Below are 22,635 nucleotides of genomic sequence, written 5' to 3'. Positions count from 1 at the left end.
CTACTATTTGGAGTGATGTCGCTACTATTTGGAGTGATGTCGCTACTATTTGGAGTGATGTCGCTACTATTTGGAGGAGGATCCAGAAGACAGAGAGTGGAGCATCCAAGAATGCTCTTGCTTACATTGCGTTCAGGGAAGTCATGCTTCTATCCTTAGAAACAACCAGGCAGACACAAAACAAGTTAACATCTTTGCTTATCGTCCTGGTCAGTTCTGGCACCACTTCTCTGTAGGATTCTCCTCCGCGCCACTTTTCACACCACAAAGACCTGGCCACACACCCAGGAGTTACAAGGCTCAAGCATTGCGCTTCACTTCTTGTGAGGGCCAAGTTATAGGGAAAATACTTATTTGTTAAATGTAATTGCTTAAAGGATTAGGGTATGGAAGAAGAGAGACCGCATCTGCCTCTCCTGCGCTGCTTCTAACCTGACACACTTCACCTCCTTCTGTGTTTTTATTAGCTGGTATTCACAATACATCAGCGACAGCTATGATGAAACCAGTGGCAGATTTTACTGCAAAGCAGCTGGGTCATTGTCCCGTGGGTCTTGTTGCTTTCCTGCGTGAGATCTTAAAGTGACCATCACTACTGTGGCTTTTTGTTTTAAAGAGAAGCTGAAAGGGAGGGCGTGAAAGAGTTAAAAGGCAAAAGAGATGGAAAGAGATAGGGAGTGGAGGGAAATGAGGAGACTGCTTGTGTACCACGTACAGAGCTACTTTGAAAAATTCTGAGGCATCTAAGTATCACAAACATGATCCCTGCTGTGGGCAGCTGTATGTGCGAGTGCTTTGCCCGAGGGCGTCAAATCAAATATCCACTGCTGGTTGGTACAGTACAGCACTTCCCCTTGGGGATTCAGAGTGGGAAAAGAGAGAGAAGAGGGAAAAAAGGTTTAAACACAACAAATGGAGAAAAACTTTAACAATATCTGATATGGCTTATCATATACTGTCATCATATTTATTATGAACAATGTAGGAGAGAGGAAAGGAGAAAAAAGAGAAAAAAAGCAGACAGCTTAATGCTGAGCCTTACCTGGAACCGCCTCATATCTCTTGGGTTTCCTGCTGTTTTCAAACAATTCTGATTGCACTTGAGAAAAAATTTTAAGAAGAATCTGGAACGACAAAGAACCATGCCACTGTTATTAAGCACAACAAAATGTGTCGTTGTATTCTGTCTTAAAGCACACATCGTGGTGATTTACATGTCGGTGTATCAGGAGACCAGGACTGTGAGAACTTACAAAAAAAAATTGACAACAACAAAAAACAGACAAATTTATGAAAATCAGGTAAATTATAGCTGACGCGCCTAATCCACACTGAGATGGGCAATTAGTTGATGTAAATCAACATATCTACTCGATTTATGCCAGTTCCTTCACTGCATGTTTGAGCACACGATTTGAGTTTCTTTCTTTATCTCTTCCATGCATACCAGGGCTTTCTTTTGCTGTCTGAACAGATTTTCCATGAAACAATATAGATGGATAACGTTATTGTAAAAAACACAAAAACTAACGGGGCAACTCCGAGGCAGATAAGCCCTGAAACTACTTAGAAGGTATTAAAAAACAGAGACAACCAGAGCTCCCAGAAGAAGCTGATGAGATTTCATCACGACGATGTTTTTGGCTATTAAGATTTCAGTAACTAAGGCAGAGGGGCAGACCTGCCAGGAGCCCAGATTATAATCTTACCTAGATTTTCAGAGAGGATAACAGAAACACAAATCGAAGTCAGCCGTGACAGCTCACGCTGGCCAAGCAGATAAACCCATTAACACTGCACAAAGTTCTCATGCCGATTATTTTTGCCTTGTCACATGTATCGGTCTTTAGCCGTTATTATTCTGGCGAGTTTAGCTTGTCATGTTCATAAATTGGATCTTCAGGATGCTTGATGGGCTTACCCAGCACGATGCATTCCAGCATATGGATTTTACACTTTAGAAATATTAGGCAGGCAGTTTTCAATAAGCTGCTCCAACCAAATTTTTCACCCAGGGACGGGGGGATTCGTCCCTTTATTGTCTCATTCACCTGATTAAATTTGTGAATCGCAAAGGTAAAGAAGTCTGCCCTGCACGACAAATCGCAGCCGTTGGATTACAAACAAAACAAGCGTGTCTTCTGAATTCAGACAGAGCAGGCAAGAAAATGTTTTGGCATCCTTTATCCTACGTGAGATTATTTTCTGTGATTCCTTTCTGCTAGGGCATTGCCGTTTGGAGGACAAAATGGGTTTAGCTGCAACGATTAAAAAATAGTCAGAGATTTTTAAATAAGTTTGGAAGGAAAAAGACTTAGATATGAGAAAAAATTAATAGTTGGAGAATCGGTTTAGAATACAAAGAACACTTTATTTATTTATTTCTCTTGCTGAGTGCTTTCCTTAAAAAAAAAAATAAAAAAATCCGCTTTTGCAGTAAGTTAAAGTCCCAGGTGAGCCAGGCCTATTTCCCTTTCTGTTACTATGACAACGATTTTTTACCGCAGTCCCTAAGTCCCTTCAGAACTCACACATTCATGCCTTGAATTAGAACTTTAAAGGAGAAAGATGTATATTTCCCAGGCTTTGCCACCACCACCAACCCCAACAGCCCCAACGCGAGGCAATAAAGCAGAAATCCGCCTCTCCTTGTTATCGCTACTTTCTCTGCATCGCTCACGTCGTGCCATTTCTCTCCGCACAGCCATACAAAGAGTAGCGAAGGATCTGATCCATTTATACCTTGCTCAAGCAAACCAAAGCCCTCCAGAACCTCCCCACAGCTGACCCCGCAGAAACGAGCCCGGTAACGTCACGCAAAATGCCTGCCACAACACGCATCCTTCCACCAAGCGTTTCTTTCCTTAAATCCATCACCAACACTTTGAAAAGCTCCACACCAGGCATTTGCTGCGTGCGCGTGCTGCAGGCTGGTATTTTTCTCTCCGTCGCTCCTCGTCCTTCGGGGCTCGGAGGGCTCCCCGCGTTTGAGGGTAGCGCTCCTTGTTCTCCTGCCCTCTTCTTACAGATATCAAAACGTATTTGCAGATACGTCAACTGCTTCTGTTACCACGATCTAGCGAGGCAGGGAAAAGCCTACAAAGCACACAAGAGACCAAGGCAGGGAACTTGTACTTGGGAGTCAGCAAGGCAGCGGAGAAGGGACTGGTTTGGAGAGCTGCAAACAAACCCAATAAACCCCCCAACATTCCCGGCTTGGTGTGACTGTCAGGGAAAAACAAAAGATCGCATGAATCAGGGAGGTGTTCGGGTTCTTTTTAATGCTTTTAATTGCTGTGTAGCTATTCCTCCAGGTCAGGAAAAGGCTCGAGAGCAGCTGAAGAGCGGCGCAGCGCGGAGCACAGGAAGGTGTCGGTGAGCGAACTCGCTGTGTCAGCTGGGGAGCCTCGGGACGAGCCGAGATCCCGCAGCAGCACTGTGCACAAAGCCCCGCAGGGCAGACACACACAGGTACCAATTCTAAATGTGGTTCTTGGCACCTGTGAGCAGCCTGAAACACTGCGTGGCAAGGAATACAATTTCTATTTCCTGTCCAACACTCCAAGAGTATTTGGGTCTGGACCCCCAGCGAAAAGAAATCAACTGAAATGAACTTGGGCTTTAATTAGAGTGGCGCTGATTCGTCCCAATGGGTGTCTGCTAAAAGACACACAGAACACAAAGCTCCTGCAAGAGGTGGCTGCCTCCAAAAGCAGCAGGGCATTTCCTGCCCTCACCGCCTGCGAGCAGCGCGCTGAGCTTTGGAGGCTGCGGGCCGGGAGATTTGGGCAGGATCAATCGGGAGAAACCCACCGGAGACGACCTGAAGGAGCCTGGCTTTCTGGGACTGCTGAGCTCCCGAGCTGCTGGAAACTGAGTGCCTCTGAGATATCACAAACCGGGCATCAGTAATTCCTCGTCACACTTCTGGCAGTGCTGGGCTCCCAGTGCGGGAGCGTCGGGGCAGCACCCGTACACTGCCGCGGGAGACACGTGCAGCTGCTCTGGAGCTCGCTGGGTATTCTGTGCTAAGACTCTTCCCTCCTGCCCCCCCACATTTAGATTCAGTTTTATGTAAATGCACACTCAGGAATTTCTCCTCCCATTGATCTCTCTTTCTCCTTTCAGAGGTTTTCCCATCAAGTTTTAGCTGCAACCGGGCATTCACAGCAAGCATTTGGTAGGTCGGTGTATATACATATATATTTTAAGTGGTTGCATCTGGGAAAGGCATTAATATTTATTGCAGCATTAGAATAAAATGACTTGGGGGGAGCAAAGAGAAGGGAAGGTTTAGCTCCAAATGAAGCTGATTTAGGGGGAACAGGAGAGTTGCAGAAGGCCTGGATTAATTTTTTTAAATGACAATCTTTAGCCAGTTTTTGGCCTTAGCCTATACATACATCAAAAATAAAATTAAAATTAGTTTATTTTCAAGGTTCTCAGCTGGCCCTTGTTCCTTCCCAAGGCCAGCACCAGCTCTGGGTTTAGCAGACAACTGCAGAAGGAGCTTGGCCCAGGCATCTCCTACATCAACATCGGAGGGCACTGGGGAAAAACTTAAATGCTTTCGAATAAGCACCACTAAAAGTTCTGGCACTGCTAGAGAAGACCTGATTATCTTCACGTATAGATGTCAAATTAATTAAGACATACTGCAGACATTTCTTTTCTCCTATTGTCTCTCTCCTATGGTCGAGCCCTCTATCTACAGCCTGATGCTTTCGCAGAGGTCTCCCAGACGCCACCTTAAATAAATTCCTTCTAGGGTTTAGACGGAGTTATTTTAAAAGTTCCTGCTCCTCCTACTGGGAGTTCCCACCATGCTGGGGAGATGGGCTGATGAATCATTTACGTGCCCCTCTCTCGCTGCAGCCCAGAGGCTGGTGGCTGTGTTATCCCCAGTGCTTCCCAGCAGAACTGCAGGCCAGCCTGGCCGACGTCGTGGGAGCCTTACTGGGGCTCAGCGGCAGCAGCAGGACAAATTCCCCCGCAGACGGCTCTCAATGGACAGTGAGAAAGGGAAAGGGCAAAGTAGGAAAGGTCTTGTGTCTGTCAAGCCTTTTCCAAAGGGGCTCCTGCCCCACGCTGACATGGCCATATCCGAAAGGCTGCTTCCACCTCGGAGAACGTTCCTCCTCCCTCTCGGTTGGTTGACAAGAACCTGAGTCAAATCCTGCTGGAGCCAGAAAAAATCTTCCTGTGACTTCAGTAGGACTAGGCAGGCCCTGAAGAGCAGTCCCACGTGCAACAGAAGGTGTATAAATCCATTAATGTTTTTTCAAAGCCCTGCCATAAGACCTGGGACTGCTAAGTCCCACCACGTGGAGCCCCAGAAACAGAAAATACGCCTTGTGCTTTTATTGTGCCATTCTATGGGACTTAAACTTCAATTAATTCTGCCTCACAACCCCCTCTGCAGCAGGTGGTGTAACCACCGGTGTAAGGCAAGGTACGGGGCCTGGAAACTGGGAGGGAATTGGTCCTACCACAGGTCTGCAGCAGATCTGGGAATGGGACCCGGGTGTCCCGGCTCCTGGCTCTGTCTTAACTAACCTTCCCAGCTACCTCATGTGCTTCCCTAAAACATAGGTACAGGATCGAGAGATGCAACTGTTTTGATCTTGTGAGCATCCTTTGGAGAGAATATCCCTCGTAAAGCAAACAGTGAGACAGTCCTGGCTCGTTTGGGCTGCTGCAGAGTTTGGGTTGCTGGCCCCAGCCGTGCTGTGGCACAGGACGTGCCACCCTCTGGTGTGACCGTGGTATCAGCAAGCCCTGGGATGCCACAATCCAATGAGAACATAAAGTGCCACCCTATGCGGTGGCACTGTGATTAAAGAATTAAAGTGCTTCCCAGAGGTCACAAAGTCAACTAAAAGGAAATAAAAAGCTGGGAGTTGTTCCCGTGAATGTCTTTGCTCCGGTTAAGAGTGAGCCACGGAACTATCATTCCAGGAGGGCCTGGCTCCAGCTGCATCAAAGCGAGGAAATTCTGAGGTCAGGGTCTCGCATCGTCCCCCTGCCTCCCCCGTGTGTATCTTGGCACCGCGAGCTCTGAGATAAGTGTGACGAGCAACCTTACCCGCTGCCCCAACGCGGTGAAGCAGGCTCTGCTCGCAATCTCTGCCTTGCAAAGGGACCAGATCAGATTTTGCACATACATTTGAAGGCTGGTGTTTAAATTCAATTAATTGCATTTATTTGATGGCATCATCTTGATTTTAATGAATATCATAGCAGAAGACCTCTCTGTAATCTGAATATTTATCTCTGGAGTAATTCCGCTCTATTATGTCACGTGTATTATTAGGGAGCTGATGAACAAATTTCCTACTTTTTGAGCAGTTACAGTCAGCGTGGGATCAGGCCTGGCACGAAGGCATTTGAAACGAACACACACCATATACTGTGTGCGAAACGATGGAGGTTATTGCAATAATCCAGAGTATTTATACGATACTCCACAAACAGCAGCTAATTAATCTTCGCAAAACTCCTGTGCATAAAGTGTGAACCCAGTTGAGCGAACGTGAAAACCAACATATGTAGGTCAGAAGCCTTTGCTGAGATTCTCTGCGAGAGAAGGGAGCAGGAGTCGGGTGGCAGTGGGGCCCCGGGCTGGGCCAGGAGAGGTGGTGTTCATTTGACGCTTGTTTTTTAGGGGAAAGGCTCTGATTGTACCAAAGCATGCATGTGGGCATCCTGCCTTCTGCTGCTGCCCCACCAGTGTCCTCGTTTCTTGATCTGAAAAGTGAGGAATGCTTCTCTGCCCTTGGGCCTTGGTCCAACGCCATTTCTTCAGCTTGGAGTGTTTGAGGATGAGTGATGGAACAACGGCGCGCCTCGGCATGCGTGAGAGGTGAGCACTGAAACACGGTGGGAACCTTGCGGAGTAGGATCCAGTGACCCCACTTGCGTCTAATGAACACCACGTTCCCAAATCACGTGGTTTTTCCTCAAACTAATGCCTCAATTGTAAGGCTCACACTATTCCTAGCCTCTCTTTGCCCTCTGCTTCCCGTTCAGTCTCCCTTCTAGTCTTGGTACCTTCACAGCTTGGCTGTAAGATGATAAAGGAGAGAGCAAATAGTGTAGGTCTATGCCAACCTAGGGGGATGGCCTAAGTGAGCCTTTGAAGACCCCTCCTCAGAAATGCCCGTGGGTCTTCCTATTTTCCTGTTCTGCTCCATGCAGCCCCGTGTGTTGCCATCACATCTTTCTCCTCACCTCCCCGACTGTGTCACAGCTTCGAGGCACCGACCCCAGCCCCTCCGTACAGGAAGGGTTCCCTGTGCTCTGCAGTTCTTCTCCAGCACTGAAATAGAAGCCTGACATGGCAGGGTCTGCTTCTGCAGGGGTTTTAAGGAGCGTGGGCCAGGAGGAACCGCGCTGATGTTGGAAGCATTGTAATGGCCAAAGTGAAGCTGGCTTCAAGATGTGAGGCTTTGGGGTATTTGTACTTGTATTATTAAATCAAGGCGGTTTGGACCCAAATCTGCAGGAGTAAATATTGTTTGCGCTGCAGAAAGTCTAGATCAGAAGTTTTCAGTTTTGGCCCATCGTTATTAAATTAGTATTTAATCAATCAATAGCAGAACGCGCCTTGCAAGATGCTTGCAATGCAAAGCATATGAAGACATGCAGATCAGATAAGTGTAATAGAGAACAGGTGGAATTAGTGCTTTCATTTGAAGGAAGAAGAAAAGCTGCAAAAGGATTTTAAAATGCCACAAGGCATTGTATCCCTCAAACAAATTGGAAACATCAGATGACTTCAGGTGCCCAAACAACTCCGTTTTCCAACTCGAATGGTCCAATGTATATTCAGCAGCACCTACGGCGTGACATCTCGCGTTCTATTCACCCACAGTCAATGACTTCAATTTAGATTTTGGGCTTTAAGTTTTGATGTGGGACCTTTGCTGTGCTGAATATTGAGACCTGAAGCTGAAGGCAGAAGACCAACAGGCAGGCCAACAGATCAGCCTACCTTAAAACTCTACCTTAAAATTATGGGATGGCAGCACCCTTCTTAAAACTGCTTCGAATTACAATTTGCTTGTGGTGCCAAGAAGTCCCGATCACACTTGGGTGAGTGTTAAGATACAGGATGGAAGTGCTGATATCTTGTATTTCAGGTGGATCAAGGACAAACACAGCCCCTTAGCTCCTCAACAAAGGTTGGATTGAATCCATGTCCCACTCGCAGACTCTGAACCACAGATCTATTCCTCTTCAAATATCCCATCTCCCTGCAGCCTAGAACATCCTACTGCTCCCTGCCCTATACCTAGCAGCTTTTTTTTTTCCAAGAGCTTAGTTTCCAAACTAACAGTGTCTGAATGCAAGCCTGCAATATTTCATCCAGACCCCAAACGCGTCAGGAAAGTTGATATTTATATTCTGTACGTCTTCCACCTTCTGCACAATGTTCATCTCTGCAGCAGCTTCTGCTCCCCTCTTTCAGAGCAGCAGCAGGCGTACACCTCCACGACTGCAGCTCCCACTCGTTTGGTAAATGGCTCTTCTGTCTTGCAAAGCGATCCTATTTTCAAGAGACAAGGGCTGGAGGAGAGTGCATGGCCAGTTATATAGGCAGGCGTTTCTCAGTGCTGAACGCAGTTATTTGGCACGGCCACACTTGCTAGGAAAAAAAAAATCTCCAAGGAAAACCTCCTTGTTTGTGCACTCTGATGAAAACCTGACACCATTAATGAAAATAATAATTGAACTCTATGGGTTCGAATTGAAAATGAAACACAACACTAACAGCGTGTTTGTAATTGCAATTGTTCTCCTGAAAGCCTTTGGAGGACTCTTTGCAATCCGAGCACTTTCCCTTTCCCTTTGGGTTTCCCTTCTTCCTCTCACACCAAAACTTTCCAGTAACTTAGGAGACAATGGCGAGAAGCTTGTTTCTGCTGTAGGATCCATATTATTCATGCCATTTGGCACACAACCAAATACCAGAGCATAATCAAGAGTCAAGAGGCGGAGAGGTAATAGAGGACGGGGCTGACGGGCTGTTGAAAGGGGCGCTCAGATACTATTCCCTGCTTTATTACAGGATCTGCGGGCTCCAACTGTGCTAAGCATCATGCAGTCACGTTGTGGAATTGTTATTGGAGAGAGATACACAAAGGAGGGGAGGAAAGAAAGGCTTTTAACTTGTTTCACTGATGAGGAAGTCAAGGCACCTAGAAATCAAGTGATGCACCCCCCATCACACATCAAGCTGCTCTTCCGGCTAAGAACCACACGCCGTTCCTGCAAGCCCATGGCTACGACCCTACCGAGCCTTTTCCGTGGTGACAAAAATCTCATAAAGGCCTTTACCTCAGAGCCTAACCCTCACCAGGGTTTCAAAAGCAGGGCCGAGTTCTTCCTCATTACCCAGGCCAGCCTCAGCGGTACGCATGTGGCTCGGTGCTGGGCTCTCCGATGGACGCCAGCCCGATGATGCACACAGCGCCGGCTGCATCCATCCAGCCGCTGGCAGCGCCTTGTCCTGATGCTCCCGCAGGTGCCAAGTTAACTCTGCTCTACTTTGCAGATATCACGGACCCCAGAAAAGGCACGCGGAGGTGTTACGCGAGCACGGAGCCTGATCCCCACTCGTTTTTTTCCATGCCCACAGAACCCTACGGCTGCTTTATCTTTTGCCTCTTGGATCCCCTCATCCCATCCTCCCGAAGCGCCGCGTCCCGAGCCGCTCTAGGCGCACAGCCAGCACCAGTGACACCAGTGGCTTTTTGCTGCTGCCTGGGCTGCTGCCTTTTACTCTTCCTGCCAGACAGCAGAGGCCAGCACATACAAACTGCCCACCCTGCGGTTAGTGTAGGACTTGATGTCAACTTTCCTGCAACTCCCAGAGACCAGGAGCCCTAGGGATGGGACTGTCAGCGACGGACCCAAGTTTGGGCACCTCTTTTCCACCTGCCACAGTGGGTAGCGCTCAGCCGAGAGCTCTCCCTCAGTTACGAAGTCAAAACCTCAACTGGTTTTGTATGGGAAAAAAATAATAATCACACATTCATTTGCTAAAGAGGCAAATTTACATCCAGGCAAGTTGCTTCCCAGCTCATTTGTCTCCTCCCTTCTCTGAGGCTCACACCCGTCGTACTTCTGGGTCTAGTCACAGCTGACCTTGAGTGGGAACACCGGTGTAACATTATATTCCTATGACAGATTTATAGATTGGCAGAGAGGGGTGCGTTCAGAGCATTCCTTCCCTAAGACAGGACAGCATCCAATGTTTGTTAGCATCATTAAACTAAAACTGACTTTTCACCTGCTCCCATACCATATGCAGCTGCAAATTTTTAAATTAAACTATGAAGCCATGCATAAATTTACATATATTACAGACTAGCCTCTCCATTTAACATGCAAATGTACTCCAATGTTTCAGAACACCTTCTGTCGCTAATTAATTTGCTGAATTATAATTAGACTAATCCTGCATAATTAATAAGCACAGATTTTTTTTTAATTTCTAAGCAGCTTGATGAGATCATTCACTTCCTTCTATAAACTGCTAAGTAACTGTTAAAAAAAATCTGGAAAGAACATATGTGAAAAGGTATGTTTGATGTCGCATACAAATTTAAACTAGCGGGCAAGCTTCAAGAAAGTCAGGATTAATATAGGTGTGGGGCTGAACCAAGAGACCGACGGCGCGTTATTTTCAGGGGCACGGACCAAGATTTTCCTTGCCTATTTTATTCCTTTTGCTTTTACCCATCGGACCTTCCGAGATCATAGCCCGAGACAGAGAAGGATTACAGAACCGTATGTAGCACTAGGAGATGTTACGATATTAACACACCGTTGTATATCAAAACACTCTCTGTACATGCTGCGTGTGGATGAGCTCCTTTGATGGTATTTGGAATTGTTTTCATTTCGGCTGCCAAAACCAACGGAGATCATTCTAGCGAAACAATTAAGTGCTATTAGCACTGGACTCGTTCCGTAATGATTAAAATGAAGGGTCTCGCTTTAATGTTGGAGAGCTCGGATTCAGAGACGTGCACGCCAGTATGTTTTTTACAACGTGCAGTGTTACAGCCCCCCGTGCAGGGAGCCTGCTCCTGATGCACGAGGCAGCCCCTCCGCCTGAAACGGGTCCCGAGATCTCACCGAGCAGAATCGGAGGGAAAGAGCATCCCAATGTCATGGGGTGTTTTGCAAATGAGAATGCAGTCACACGAGTGTATTACATTTATACACTCTTACAAGCATTGTTTGTAACCTCGTGATAATCACCGCATTTACTTACATACTTCTGATATTGTAGCTCTATTACTAACCTCCCCTCCAGCCTTCATTTCACCTTTCCCAAACGCAGCGCTCACCAGCTTCACTGGGTGTCTGCTCCACTTGGGAGTAGGCAAAATCTGAAGCAAGACCTCATGATTTGACCCAAAGAAAGGAAGCAAGAAGAAAAAAAAAAAAAAAAAAAAAAAGGAATTCCTGTACTAAGAGATTCTTGAATCACTTAAAGCTTGCAAGTGTCTTGTCTACTGCAAATGATAGATGTAAAATACTTCCCAGCCACTTCTGCCTCGAGTCTCTCTTTTTTTTAAATTTGGACAAGTGCCCTTGTTCATATAAATATATCTTTTAAATTGACTGGGGTTGTGCATGCCCATATATAAATAGCAAACTTACAAGGGACCCAGCTCACACAGGATAGGTTCCTGGCACTCCGTGCCAACAAAGCCGCTTTCTAGTATTTCCTACTGGGCATTCAATGGGAAATCACTTCTTTAAATATATATATATATTTTCTTTTTGGCCAAGGAAGATAGGAAAGCACCCTGCTCTTCTGTAAATCTTATCAGAAAAGATAAATGCTTGGCGCAGGTGTAACAAAGATATTTAGGAGAAGAAACAACATCTAGAAATTAAAACTGTAGAAGCATTGCAGACCTGGAATCCCAGCTGCTCCAGAAGCATAGCGATGCCACGAGACCTGCTCATTGTGGCAGATTACCCTGGAGTAAAGGACTCGGACAGGGAAGAGCTGCTGTGCTTTGTTCATTTTGGACAGCCCCAGTACACTTTGTTTTCCTAATAGCCACTGAACATATCGCCAGGTGACAAGGGAAGCTCAAGAAGAAAGAAATGAAAAATAGAAACAGAAAACATCTTTCTGTCGCATTCTTCTATTTCTTATCTTCCCATATCCCAGCCCAGCAGACAGAGACAATGTAATGAATGAAAATAAAACCTATAGGGCTGGGTCTGTATTTCTCCCTCCTCATTTCTGCCTGCACCTCATTTTAGACCATGGCTGAACTGGCCCAAAGATATAGGGGTCATGGGGCTGCGGCAGAAATAGAAGCCGTGTCTCCAGAGCCACAGAGCAGGGTACACAAGTAAGTCACTGAAACTCCGTTTTCCTTTCAAGCTATTCTTGTTTCATCAGAGTAAGAAATTTCTAAGACATTTTGCAGCCACAGTATAGTGCCAAACCCATATGTCAGCAGCTGCATCTTTCAGAAGGTTTCTGATGGCCAGGAAGGGCTTCCACTGTCTTCCCAGGCTCTGGCCGTGGGACTTGCCATTATCTACTTTGCATCATCGGCTTTGTGCACTTTGTTATCGTTTCAACTCAGAAAAAAAGATGATGTGTGTGCATGTGTAGAGAAAATTTTGCTTTAAAGAGAAAAATTCTGAGCTCTGAAACCCACCTTCTTCTGTTTTAGCATTTCCCCAGAAACCAGCTGGTTTGCCATGGGAAAATAGTGTGCAGTCTTGTAGAGGTGAGGAATATGAAATTCCTAGTGTGCAGTAAACAAATTAATACATTTAAAGTAATTCCACCTTTCACTGCAAACATTTCATTCATCTCTGCTTACTAGCCCCCCAATTTAATCAACCTTTTCAGTACCCTTTGATGTAGGTGCCAGAGGCCAAAAAAGCAGCAGCATTTTGGGGTAGGAAGGCGAAGCAGAGAGGAGAGCACCAGGGTAACTCTGTTAATTGCCGATGGCTGAGCCTCCAACGGGGCAGGAGTTTGATTTGAAGAAATACCCATGGTTCGAGGGCCTTTCCAAGGACCTTCACATGAGGCTGCAGTGAAAAGTAACGTAAGGGGAGCAGAAGAGGGGTAATCTGCCCTTCGCTTCTCTGTCGCTGCTGGGGCTGACTCAAGGAGACTTTCCCTAGTTTGACTCCTTGGTTGTTTCAGAGCAGCTGCCCTATCCTGAGAAGTTACAGAGGTTGTGAGGGAGCACGGCACCATCAGCTGTGTCTGCAGCAGGCTCAGAACGAGGCCCTTTAGAAATAATACTGTATTAAGTCGTGGTCCCCAAAGGTGCACATTTCTGGCACTGAATGGGTCAAAACACCAGCACGCAATTTCTGTGCCTGGACGTCCATGCCCCCCCCCAGCAGCTCAAAGCACACGTTTCATGCTCGAGGAGCCACTTTATGCAACTGCTCGTAGTGCCCACAACGTCAGGATTCAAAAAAAAAAAAAAAGAAAAAAAAAAAGGCTGGGTTTCCATGAAATGTGTCATGAAAGGCATACTGCTTTAGATTGGGCACCCAGAAATAAAGATAAGGGGAAATTCAAACACTTGGGCAATCAGTTTGCTATAAACTCATGGCAGCAGCAAGTTATTTTGCCTCTGGCAAATACTTTATGCTACAGGAGAAATTGCTTCTCTTCACTCCATCCCTCTCCCTCTCCCACGCATACACACGAACCCCAAGTTGACTGTGCAGCGATGTTAACAGGAGAGGAAAATTGCTTCCTGACCTTTCCAGTGATCAATTTACACCCTGAAGCATGAGATTGGTTTCATTTTAGTGTGTATATGTAATACCTATTCCCACCTCGCTTTAGACAATGCAAAATGTGCCGCTCACTCGAATGGGTGCGCATGTTCAGATGGTTTGGGCCGTGGCCTCCTTCAAGGCACCCCGCTGGTGACCGGGCGATTCCTTGAGCTCCGCAGAAAGACCGAGATGTTATGACGGGGCCTTTTATAAGGCAAATGCAGCCCTGACTTTGGGCTGCCTGCCCTCGAGGGGAGCTGCAGGAAGGTGCCGAACGTGGGCAGGTCGGGACCAGCCTCCCTTGGCCAAACTTTGGGTCCTGCCCCCAGCTGCAGATCACACAACCCAAGCCCACGATTAACGCACTACGGAGGGTAACCCGTAGCTTCCTGTGCCCCGCTGAAGTGGTCACTCACGCCTCGAGTTGTTCGTGCTTGTTTCGAAGCTCATCAAGGGAAACCTTCTGCAGTGCCCCGCTTTCTGCCTGGGCTAATGAGCCTGTGCGAGGGCTCCAGATGTTTCCAGCTGTGGCAGCTGAGATCTGTCCTCATTCACTTCCAGTTCTGATCTTCTCCCCTAAGCTGTGGAGATCACAGGGACAGATTCGACGCGATGTGTAAGTAGGTACTGCAGAAGCCAGGGATGGGGCTCTTGTAAGAGTCTGGCAGTGTTAAAGCTGGACACAAAACAATATTACTGGCTTTGAAAGGCTTCTCAGGGGGTGAATCCAACCCGTATTATCTCTTGGAGACATACGACATATTTCTCTGCATATGTATTTCATGTCTTACATCCTCCCAACTGCAGGCGTACTCACACACAGGCAGAGCATAGATTATAAGCCTACAGTTGGCTTAGTGATTGGAAAATATTCCTGTTTTGAGCCTTTAAATAACAGGGTATCATGCCACATGCATCATCACAATGAGCTCTCTACTGAAAAAAAGTCTCTTGGCAGTTCCCAACTTCGGGACTTCCTGCCCGTGTCCCCAATGTGCTAAGATGATGCATGCAGTGAGTTTTCATTTTTTTCCTTCTCAGGTTCTACTGCAGTCATAATTCCTGCGGAAAAGTTTCAGAGCGCATGCAACATTTGCTGAATGCTTTCTTCATTTATTTAATCCAGATGTTTGCATTTTAAATCATTGAAAAGCTGCTCTGGTAAATAGACATCGAGGGAGGCTAATGGGAGTAGCACTGTCATTAGAAAGAGCTTGTAGGATGAGACATCAGACCGAGGAGTCGGTCCCTGCAATGTCAGGACAGGTTACGGGAAGGAAGGCATGCAGCTGGTTGGAAAGCACCGCGCGTCGGTGCAGGACCAGCACGGCACTTGGAGACTGCTGAGCAAGGCTGAGCACAAACTGCACGGAACTTGCAATGAAAAGTGTCTTGTGAGCTTTTCCCTTACCAATGATTAATTTCTTCACGTGGCTTGGTTTAGTTGCATAAGAAAAAAAAAAAAAAAAAAAAAGGAAAATAAAAGGAATTATTGAATTATTCCCCCCCCCTTTTTAAACTTGATCACTAAGCTCATTTAACAAGTGTGATTTCTGAAATTCCCAAATGAAATACTGCAGTTGGTGCAGAACATAAATAGGATTTATTTATGTTATCTTATTTGATTTAAGATTTTGAGACTGACAGCACAATCTTCAGTCTCATGATGCCTGGACTCTACTAAAAGCGCTGTGAATTTGCAGCTTGGCCCTTCAGCTGTCCTAATTTTTGTCTCCACGGTTAAACTGCTCTGTTTTCACCTAACCTCTGAAATAATCAACATTAAATTCTATGAAATTGAATCAGTTTAGATGGAAGTAGGATTATGTGCAGGTTTGCAGTAGTTTCCGTACATTGATTTTTTTAAATCACTTCTTCAATGACACTGATGTAACAATGGAGGGTGACCAGCCTTGCGACCGCTGAACTCACCAGGATTTCTCATTTTTGCTGAAATTGTTTAAATACTTGCAGCCGTATCTCAGCTATGTAACCTGGCACAGAAGTTGTTGGTTAGAATAACTTGAACCGGGTAAAGACTCGTTCCCTGGAAGTCAGCTACTGTACATTCCCTGCCCTCCTCCATGGCAGAATGGTGTTTTTCCCCAATATACAAAATTATCTCAATGGCTCCAGATCATTTTGTGATCCCTTCCAACAGCTCCTTTGGAGCTGTTAAGAAATAGCTATGGAAATGTCTGTAGAACACCTGTTTTCCAGGAGGTGTGGCCACCGCGCCCCGAATCCCTTCTTTATACGGAGCCAGTGGGAGAGAAGTGTTCCCTAAAGGTCCAGATTTCCAAAGATGTTCTTGTCCACTCAGAAAATCAAGTCTGCAAAGTTTCTTCATGTGTAGATGTGGAATTACATCTCTGATGAATGCTGTGAGGTTGAATAGCACTTGATAAACCATTCTGATTTGTTCTCTGGTGCCTGCATATGCTTCTTAAAAAGCCTGTATATGTAACTTTACATTATTGGTTCCATAGAACAATTTTAATACCATTTTCTGTCTGAATTCTCACAGCCCCAAATTAAGTTTAATGCCACAATTTAAGTGGTTAGTTTAGTTAGTTCACAGAGATTAATTTCAGCAAAATGCATTTTCTTGGGGACCCAGTAGAAAAATGTTGCTGCATCTCTTTCAAGAAGATCAGCATGTCCTATAGAGACCGGCTAGAAGACTTGCACATCTTAATATACATGTTAAAAAGATGTGCCATAGCTTTGAAGCTCATGGGGTTTAAATCTACTAATCACACTCATAAAGAATCATCAAAGCAAGGAATGTCAAGGCAGAAACTCCGATCTCTGCCAGGACACTTGGAGATCTTTATAAGATCCATCAGTTCCTCTAGTAACAGATCCTTCCCTTCTCTATTCCCCCTTTCCCTTCCCCTCTCCCTTAAAAATAAAAATAAAAAATAAAAAATAAGATTAAAACAGTTTCAAGTCTAAATTCTGTTTTTTAGCAATAATTCAGTGAACACCAACAACCGTTTTTGCGGCTTAATTAGACCAATTTAATTTACAGGACAGTTTAGGAAAACATTCACTCTAATTCTAGGAGTAAGACATAAGAAACCACTTCATCTGTCCTACATAATTACCGTTACTTATCTATTAGGCAGTAAAATATTAAGGTAAAAATAGTAAGGTAAAAGTAAGTAAAAAAAATTTCTAAATTTTCTAAATTTTCTAACTTGATGAGTTTCTCATTTTCTAACTTGATGAGTAAGCTCGTATTCCTGAGCACCTGAGCAAGAATAATAGCACAGCTATTATTTTTGGCAATGTTTTTACTTCAGCTTAGAAAATGACAAAACTTTGAACAAAGTGAAATTGTTTGTCTAAAGGGCTTTTCTTCTACCGTTCCCTGCCATGCTCTGGCTCACCGTGAGCTGAAAACCATCACATCAGGCTGGAGAGGCAAGCTGTGCTGGCCAAGCTAGGGACGTGTGAGCATCTTTCCCTCCCAATGACAGGAATTATTTTTACTGTCAGTGTCCAAGAACTTTAAAGAGGGATCGGGGCCTCGTTGTCCCTGCAGTTGTAAAAGAGCAGGATTCAGAACAGCCCCCGTCTGGAGCCTCTGAGAATCCAACACGGAGGGGAAATTGTTCCAGTACCTGCCTGAGATCCTACAAAAGTTTGTGGTTTACAAATAAATGGTTCCACCGCTGAGCTCCAGTGCAGATGCCCTGCAAACATAACATTTGCCCCAAATTTTGCTCTGCATAATGTTATTCCCTGTTAATCACAGGAAAATAAGAGTTCTGGCCATAAAACAGCAGTGCTCAGAAGAAAATAAGTTGGCATTTACGATTTAGATGTTTTTCTTAGAGCACTTTGCTTGATAATGCTGGAGATCAAAGGATCTGTAAACCTAAAAACCATCAGAGAGCAGTTCAGCAACTCCCCAGCCCGGTGGGTCCAGCAGTCCTCAGTTCTTCCTCAGGCAGAGCCCAGCAGACATCCACTCCTTCCACGTGCTCTTGTGGCCATACAGCTTCTGCCCACAGACACCTGGCCTTGCCACCACCCATCCAGCTGACCTCGACAGGCAGCAGGCGGCCTTACAACGGGGAGACCAAACCTGGGCAAAAGGCCCTTGAGAAGGGCCGAGTACAACCATCACCTTTCCTGGAGGCAGAACTGATGCCCAAAGGGCACACTTGCAACCCCGTAACTGGGACACCAAGGGCTCCTTCCAAAACTACGGCCATCGTTGCACCTCAGGGACCAAGACAAAGAGAAGGCGCTGGATTTCCAGCGGTTCTTTTAGCATCCCATGCAGGCAGGGCTGCTGTGAGCTTGGTGGCTCCATGCCCGGTGCCCAGGCTGAGACACCTTCATAACAGCCTAATTTCCTGCAGGTGCTGAGCGCCAGCATCTGCAGTGCCTTAAGTTTACAGCCCAGCATTCCAGATGCTTTCTGCCCATATTTTTGTGGCTGGTACCAGAAAAGCTCATTTTATTACTCCAGACACTGGATTTGTGCGTCTGCATGCGTGCGTATGTATAGCGAGGGGCTTAGAGGGGTAAGGGGCATAAATCACTTCAAATTGCTACTGTAATAAATGTGGACAAAAGAATAAAATTTGTCACCAACCTAATATTACCATCAATGTTTTGTCTAGCTACATTCCTTCCAATTTAAAAACAGTTCAATACCCCTTTTACCTTCAAGTAGCAGCACTTAATAAACAGTGATGGATGCTTTTTATTCCCTTTCCCCCCTTCCTCCTATTCCAGGCTTTCCTATGTCTGTTACAAGGGGATTGTTTAGCTTGGGGGAAATGTAGATCCTCCATCTTTCTTGCATTGACATGCATCCCTCAAGGAATGACGACCATATTTAATTCATAACCCCCGTTGGCTACACAAACATACAACTTCCCATCAATTAGGCAACACAGAGATGCTGTTAAAAATCAATGAGCTTATTATTAAATATATTTTCTTTTCATGTAACAATAATAGTTATTGCTGCTCCATTGTTACGGCTGCAATATCAGCTGGCTAAGCAGCTCCCAAAAAGGGGCTGATTGCTTTTTGATCAGCCCGGGTAATAGCGGAGAGCAGCAGAACGGCGTTGTCCTCGCTGTGCTGCTTGGCACGGATGCTGAAGGATAAAGGTGATAAAAAGTGCCCAAATGGATGCTTCTCGAATAAAATCACCGGTAGCAGGCGGAAGCCAGCAGTTCCCGAGTATTTCCCTGATTTCCATAGCCATCCACAGAGCTTCAGAGAGGTACGAGGCGCTGAACATCCGTCACTGCAGCCCCATCAAAACGCACAGAGGCTCCTATTTGTGTTCTCACTGTGGTGTGTTTATTAGAAATTATTGGGATATTTTGACACATGCCACTACTGAGGGAGCTCCCTGCCTACAAACAGAGACGTAAAGTCTGTGCCAGCTCATGCAAAGGTTAAAAAAAAAAATCCACACACACAAAAACCCACAGTGCCCAGATTTTGGCAAGTACATCATATGCTGTCTGGCCACAGCTGATCTGAAGCGAGTCCCTTGTAATTATGGGAGAAGGTGGAACAGGTTTCCTGCTAATTGGAAAATTCTGCAAATGGCACCACTGAAGTAAATTGACAGTCGTTAGAATATTAGCAAAATGAGGGAACTGATTAGGAAAAAGCTCAGATGTGGACTTTTTTTTCCTTTCTTTCTTTTTTTTTTTTTTTTTTAACCAGTGCTTGTATCTACAGACAAATTGATAATAAAAGCTGAACTTAGTAATAACAGCTGTTATTTGACCTGGATGCAAATATATTTGTGCACACACACACGCAAAGATACTGTATATATGAATATATACCCTATAGATACTATATCTCCAGCGTACTATATATTATACTATATATACTATATCATACTATATGTAGATATATATTCCCCACACACACATATGCATGTAAGAAGTGCGTAACCGCATCCACATACAGATTATTCCTGCCACTCTTCTCACATTAAGACAAACCCACAGAATGTTTGCTAACTTTTAGGAAAATAAATACCTCCTCCAAACATATACACACAGTAGGGGAAGGAAAGCTGCACTTCGGAGCACCGTCAAGAGGCGTGTTCTGATGGAGCTGTGCTCACTTTGTGCTTCAAACAGATCTCGCAAGATATTTGTTTATGTCTTTAAATCTTTAAGTGATTTGCTCCTCGGGGAAGCTGGATTTCTATTGTAAATTTGCTCTTGATTGACTGCTGTTGAGAATTCCGGTAGCAACTTCTCTTTGTGTTTTAGTTTAAGCTGTACAGGAAGCAAAGTGGGATTTGGCCGCGACTTTGGCCATCCATCAACGCTTTGGTATTTGTAGTCGGTATTTTTCAGCTACTAGGGGCAAGGGAAAAGCAGACGTGAGGGGAAAAATAAGACATTCTAATTAGAGACACTCCTACCAGCACCGGCAAATCCACCTCTCTGCAACTTCATTAGGAGTCTCTCATCTCTTTGCCTCCGATCCTCTGTTTAGTCTCAAAATAACCTCCGAGGGCCCGATCCTTCTGCTTTGGCTTCCTGGGAGCTCTGCCTCCTGCCACGCTAACAGCTCGGTTCGACACAGGCTGCCGAGGCCTCTCATTCCTTGTCAGCTTCACTGGCAGAGAAGATGCTCTGTTGGCAGTTGGCTTTATAGGGGGGATGCTGCTTGGTTTGTTGTTTTTTTTTGCTTTTAAACAGGCTTTGAAATTAATTCCCGTTCTCAAGGAGAAGTCCAAAAGACGTTAATGCAATTTAGCCAAAAAACCCTATGAGAAATTCCTCCCAAATCCTGTAAAACTTATTTTAAAAAAGCAGATGCTATCCATAGTTGAGCAATATATATTTTTTTTTAATGGCATTATAGAATAAAACCAGACCTAACTCCGGAATCCTACAGACTGTCCAATGAACCCGCAAATTATCATTTCGGGAAGACCTTCCCCTGCACCAGCTCCCACAGAAGTTTCATTACACCTAACCCAATGCAGACTATGAATATTTGCTGTGAATTTGCGATCACTTTATTCATCCCAGTGATGCCATAAACCTAATAAAACCTCTAGCCTGGGTCATTATATCACGCTTAGAACCAAAATAACCACGTAGGATTCTCCCAGCCCAACACAGGCTGACCCTGAATTGATTTTAAGCATAACATTTTCAGACTTGGGAGATTTCGCTGCAATGTAGCACTTGTTCCTCTTACACATTTCTGTCAGTTTATTTCCTTCTTTGTGATTTTTACAGCTGGCTTGGTGTCTCTTTTACTGTACTTCACTATTTTGGGGGATGTTCTTATTGCTCTATCTTATCCACTAACACAAACGTTTATACCTAACATATAATTTTACATAGAATATAAAACACAGAAGGCATTTTAAGACAGAATGAGGGTTTATAGGCCAGAATAGCTAATTTATTTAAGTATGTGCTTGTGTGCATGGGAGAACCTCAGCTGTACCTCCAGAACCAGACACGTTGGCTTTAGAGAGCAATTTCAACAAATAATATTAGGTTGTATCCTGCTAAACGTCTGCAGGACTTCTGTAGGACGTCGTTTTCTGTATATTTTTGGTTGATCTGCTTAGCAGACAGCCTCCTGTTTGCATTTCAAGTATCCATGTTTATTTTCACATATTTATTTAAACAAATCAGGGAGTCAAAATAATGCCAGCTCTAGTCTCTTCATAGCGGTCCCTAGATGGCAAGAACACACAGCAATTCCCAGTCCTCACGCTATTTTGGCCACTTCAGCATCTAATATCCTGCCCCAAAGCCAATTCAAATCAATGGACTGATTCTCATCAGCTGCTCTGGATTTTGGATCAAGGCTTTTGGTGCCAAAACTCGGCTGAATATTTTCTACGGCAGCAGATCTGCGTTCTCACAGGGGTAGCTTGCAAGCCTTGTAAAGCAGCATGCGGGATGGGGACAGAAAAATCTCCTTATAGAAATAATAAGAGAGAAGGCACGTGAATAAGAAGGTATTTTGGCTCAGTGGGTCGTCTCCCTGCCTATTGCTGTAGATGTTGGACACGCTGTCCCAGTTTTCAGCCCCCCAGAAGGAATCCTGGCTCCAGGAGGTACAAAGACCTCTGAGATGTCTGCTGACAGCCCTAAGAGTGGGTGGGCTCCGACAGCTTTTACAGGAGTAACTACACTCCGCTGCATATAAACCTGGTTTTCCTTTCCTACCTTTCCCACTTTTTTTTTCTCTCTCTAGTTTTTGCTTTGTTTTCCATTTTTGGTGTGCTCCATTTCCTAGTTTTCATTCTTCCTGACAATTCCGCTTCGTGAAAACAAAAGAAGGGAGGAGGGGGAGAAAGGAAAGGGAGGAGGAGAAATCCTACCAAAAAAAATAAAAATAATTAAAAAAAAAAAAAGAGTCCAACCCAGACAGTTTGTGCCAAATACAGTTAAGGGTGGTTGGGGAGTGGGGGAGGGAAAAAAAAATCAAGTCACTTTCAATCAAGTGTCACACCTTTAAATAGTGGTTAAATCTTTGCATTATGCAGCTCATCCCTTTTACAACATGGGGTTCCCGTAGAGAATTCCCTGTTTACACTGGGAATTCCTCCAGGAGAGCATCAATAAAGCTGAACAGATGTCAGGGTGGAATGCCAGCGGCAGTGGCTGTTGTCAGGGGTGGTGGGGAGAGAGTCAGGAAACAATAAGAGGCGGCATCTGCTGCACAAAGCCCTTGCGTGTGGGTCAGGTTTGCCAGTGTGTTGAGATTCCACCCTCTCCTTTGTCTGGGCACATTGCCTCTCTTGTTCCTGGATGACAGGGGTTGACACATGTCACCCAACCCTATCAGAAGGGCTATTTGTTT

At 45.2% G+C, this 22,635-nt stretch overlaps 1 protein-coding gene across 3 annotated transcripts in view; it reads right to left on the bottom strand.

Annotated features, from left to right (window-relative positions):
* The window catches only part of EBF2 (EBF transcription factor 2), a 135,065-nt gene that overhangs the window by 35,487 nt on the left and 76,943 nt on the right, over positions 1 to 22,635 (bottom strand). For all 3 annotated transcript variants that reach the window (XM_035345127.1, XM_035345126.1, XM_035345128.1), the window contains one exon: positions 1,043 to 1,124. In XM_035345127.1, the coding sequence (XP_035201018.1) occupies positions 1,043 to 1,124 (82 nt within the window). The remainder of the gene's footprint in view (positions 1 to 1,042; positions 1,125 to 22,635) is intronic.

Source organism: Oxyura jamaicensis, chromosome 22 (genome assembly GCF_011077185.1).
Source record: "Oxyura jamaicensis isolate SHBP4307 breed ruddy duck chromosome 22, BPBGC_Ojam_1.0, whole genome shotgun sequence".
Classification (NCBI taxonomy): Eukaryota; Metazoa; Chordata; class Aves; order Anseriformes; family Anatidae; genus Oxyura; species Oxyura jamaicensis.
The sequence above is the reverse complement of the archived record's forward strand: the minus strand, read 5'-3'. Positions and strand labels throughout refer to the sequence as shown.